The following is a 4,429-nucleotide window of genomic DNA, read 5'->3' on the forward strand; positions in this document are numbered from 1 at the left end:
CACACACACACACAAACACACAAACACACACAAACACACACACACACACACAAACACACACATATTTGAAGGTATATCTTCAGCAAAAACTGCTGTGTTAGAAACCCGTAAATATAAACAACCCCAGATGTTACAGATGATGCTGATGATAATGGGATGGGGTTTAGGAGAGAATTAGAGTCATGCATGCAAACGTAATTGCACACAAATGATCAAACATTAATGCACGGACACATGCCAAACTAAAGTACATTCAAGGAGCAGAGAGAAACTGAGTTTTTTTAACTAATTGAAATTTGTCATTCAAAGTTTCAGAGGCCAGTTTTAATCAATAGAACATTTGATGTCTTTATAAAACAAGTTACAGTGATTTGTTGGACTTCATAACTTCAAATGAACTATTAAACAGTTCCATATCTGTCATTTCAACAAGCAACATGCTCTAATTTGTTTACCATGATATGATCAAAACAAAGCAGCATTAATTGCCTCTAATCAAATTCAGGTTAACAGTTTGCCTTTCATTTAAATAGCCTAATAGCAAAGACCACACAGAAGCTCTTTAGTTTCTTTAGGAATAACATCTGCATACAGTGTGTATATATATATATATATACTAAGGTTTAGATTTTCAAAACACATGCTAAACGCCTGCACGACTCATAAGGATTTTCCGTCAAAATCATCCATTTATTAGAGTCTTCATTTACCTAAACGGGCTCATGCACTCAATGAAGTTAGTGCCTTAAAAAATATTACGTATACAATATACGTATTCACTTTTTCATAAACCTACCTTTGAAAAGCATGGCTGCACAAATATAAAATCCAACCAAACATGGTCCCCAAAACTTCATCCTCGCACAGCTCTGTGGACACCGCCGGCCCCCGGCAGCGGGCTCTCAGTGTCGGCTGGACAGGGAATCAGCTCCGGCTTGGCGGTGGTGTGAACATGAGGCTGAAGAGAGACGAAGAGGAGGGAAACGGAGTGTGTGAGATAAAAGAGACTGAAAGCCCAGAATGAGTCTGAAATGGAGATTGGCGCGTTCACGCTGCTTCACAAACACATTTCCTCACACAGCGCTGCACGGGGACGCGCGTCCGAGCTGGAGTTTAGCAGAAATAGGGCTATAACTTCACAGGTCAAACAAGCAATGACAGTAAAGTTTATGTAGCCTAATATACGATAGAGACGGACATTTCGGTTATACGCCAAAATGGTGTTGCATGGTATTTAATTGCGAAGTGTTGTACAGTGGTTTCCTCCTAATTGAAGATGCAGAGCCTAGCTTAATTTTGGGGTCAAGTAAATCCTTAAATGTTTAATGAATGATTTTGCTTGATTCGCTGTTACATTCGCTTTCTTTGCTCCTTATTTGCGTTAAAATGTTAATGTTAGCTCTACGTAACTTTATAAAGTCAGTTGTGTTGTGTCCCATGCCCTCACCTGTCTCTAAACCGTGCTTACCTACATTTAAGATGTGAGTGTGCAGCAGGGGGGGTCTTGTGACTTAGATGATGTGTGTGTGTGTGGGGGGGTGTGGGGGGGTGGGGGGGTCTCTCTACTCATGGAGTCTATAGGCTGCTGTAAACTGTAGGTCCTCCTGACTTTTAATTTTAGTCAATTTATCACTTGAAATAAATATTTGGTATTAGCATTATTAGATGCTTTGATTAGGCTTCTTTATTTTTGGCATGAAGCAGCTAACGTGACATCACAAATCAGGCTGTGGCCAGAAGGGTGCATGCTTGCAAGTTTCAAAAGAAGAAGTTATGTTTTATGTGATTCATTTAAGTTAATTTAAACTGTAACAGAATAAGAATTTAAGAATTCAATGTTCACCCAGCGCTGCAGTTCTCCCACCTCTAGGGAGCTTTTCATTGTCTTTTGGCGTTTTGGTTACGGACAGAACTTTGCTCATTTGTTTCAGGCTCCTCAGCACTGTTTCTTATTCAGCTCTAAAGTTCTGTTATACTCATAGTTCATTACCTTCTCAGTACCAAGCAGCAGACAGACAAAGTTAGTGACTAGCTGGTGAATATGGCTGAACATTTTAAGGAAAACAGACCAAAAGGAGAGTCTAGACTGGACAAAACAAAACTTGCTCTGTGACAGCTGGCTGTGTAAATATAGCAATGGTTTACAAACACATTTGCCATATCAACTTTGTAAATTCATAATTTGTCAATGTTATGTTTACAGCTTGATGAGTCTTACCAGAGTCTCCAAAAATCAATCAAGACTGGTTTTAATCAAAGACAAGTCCGTGGAGTCATATCTACACACAAAAAAGACACAACTCTTTTCAGTTTTTCCTCAGTACTGGTCACCACCAGGCCTGAAAATTTGGTCCTTGAAGTAGGCACAGATTACCCAACCCTCTTTCTCCCACAGCTGTAGACTATGAATGCGATGTATGTCACACTGTAATTTCCCACTTCACAATTTTACAAAAAGGTTCATCAACTGTATTTGTCACCTTTTTATGCCAGCCTGGCTAATAACCAAATGACCTATTTATTCCAGTCCAAAAATAATTTCAGTCGGAAATAGGATGCGACAGCCAATGAGGGGGAACGCTGCACATTTGTGCAAATATTCTCACCGCCTGGTTCCTTTTCACTCCTTCTCAGTGAAACACAAGCGTATCATTTAAGAAGCAGTCATGTGCCAGTGGTATTAGACCACTTCTTCTTACAAGCACTTACTAACACATGCTCTCACACACCAGAAAAACAATGCAACACACAGAACAAAAACAACCCCCAACAAAAAAAGTGAAGAGACTTGTCTCTTTCAGCCAAAACTTTGAAACCAAACCCTCAGAGGTTATGCTCTCAGGTGTCAGGCCAAGCTATCATTGTAGTGAATCTGAATCCACAATTTACATGTTTAACCTCTCAATAGTAGGCCTAGGTAATGTGTCCACCCATCTCCAAATAAGGACAGAGAGGAAGGATGCATGATACTTTTTTTTTTTAATGCACTGATCTTCTGATAGGAGGTAAACAATAGCAGAGAGGGAACTAGTGGAAAAGACCACGGGTGCTATTAAGTATCTATCTTTTATGAATAAGAAGTGTTCTGCTAATGGACTTCAACGTTCTGAAGCCAGCCATGCCACCGTTGCTTCTTTTCTTCAACTCCTTTCCGTCTTCTCTCTGACCATTTTTACCCTCCGCACTTTTCTTGTCTTCTACTGCTTAAAACAAACCTAGAAAAAACATAATTGCTGAAACACAGACAGTGTTAAATAACCCCATTTTCACCTGGTAGAAGAAGGTGATCTGATGGATGTGATCATCACAAGTGGACAGTTCTCAGTACAGGTGAAATCTCTCTCAGGATGCGTTGAGGGAGCATTAAGATCAGATCGCAAAGCCTAAAGCTGTCCACATGTGACAGATGTTAAAACCAGGTCAGAACCTGTGCATGACATATGTGATCACATGCACAAATTGTAAAACAAATTTACAAAAAAAGAAAGTGTACATGACATTTTAAATTATATATTTTGTGGAACACCCTTCATCCATCCTTCCATCCATCCATCTTCGTCCGCTTATCCGGTATCTGGTTTCAGGGGCAGCAGCTCCAGCGGGGGACCCCAAACTTTCCTTTCCCGGGTCCAGGGTCTTCCCCGAGGCCTCCTCCCAGCTGGACGTGCCTGGAACATCTCCCTAGGGAGGCGCCCAGGAGGCATCCTTACCAGATGCCCGAACCACCTCAACTGGCTCCTTTGACGCTAAGGAGCAGCGGCTGTACTCCGAGCTCCACCCTCCTAAGGAAACCCATTTTGGCCGCTTGTACCCTGGACCTTGTTCTTTTGGTCATGAGCCATGCTTCGTGACCATAGGTGAGGGTAGGAATGAACACTGACCGGTAGATCGAGAGCTTTGCCTTCTGGCTCTGCTCTTTTCGTCACAACGGTGCAATACGTTTAATGTAATACCGCACCCGCTGATCCGATTCTCAGACCAACACTCCATTGTCTCTTCACTTGTAAACAAGACCCCAAGGTATTTCAACTCTTTCACCCGGGGTAAGGACTCCTTCCCTACCTGAAGAAGGCATTCCTTCGGTTTCCTGCTGAGAACCATGTCCTCAGATTTAGAGGTGCTGATCCTCATCCCAGCCACTTCATACTCGGTTGCAAACCTATCCAGTGAGTGCTGAAGGTCTCAGGCCGATGATGTGATGGGCCCATGGGACAGGGAGATAGACGCCACGTAGCTTTTTCGGGCTGTGCCTGGCCGGGCTCCGTGGCAAACCCAGCCACCAGGCGCTCGCTGACAAGCCCTCCGTCTGGGCCTGGCTCCAGACGGGAGCCCTCCGGCTTCCTCTGGGCAGGGTCACTCCGTCTCCCTCTTTGTGATTCATAGGGGGTTTTGAACCATTCTTTGTCTGGCCCCTCACCTGAGACCACTT

General features: G+C 43.0%; 1 protein-coding gene across 1 annotated transcript in view; it reads right to left on the reverse strand.

Annotated features, from left to right (window-relative positions):
* Positions 1-1,114, reverse strand: part of LOC116696326 (neuronal acetylcholine receptor subunit alpha-7) — a 34,940-nt gene extending 33,826 nt beyond the window's left edge. Inside the window, exon 1 of the mRNA XM_032527196.1 lies at positions 797-1,114. Coding sequence (XP_032383087.1) covers positions 797-857 — 61 coding nt within the window. The 5' untranslated portion in view covers positions 858-1,114. The remainder of the gene's footprint in view (positions 1-796) is intronic.
* Between the last annotated feature and the right edge of the window lie 3,315 nt (positions 1,115-4,429).

Source organism: Etheostoma spectabile, chromosome 10 (assembly GCF_008692095.1).
Source record: "Etheostoma spectabile isolate EspeVRDwgs_2016 chromosome 10, UIUC_Espe_1.0, whole genome shotgun sequence".
Lineage (NCBI taxonomy): Eukaryota > Metazoa > Chordata > Actinopteri > Perciformes > Percidae > Etheostoma > Etheostoma spectabile.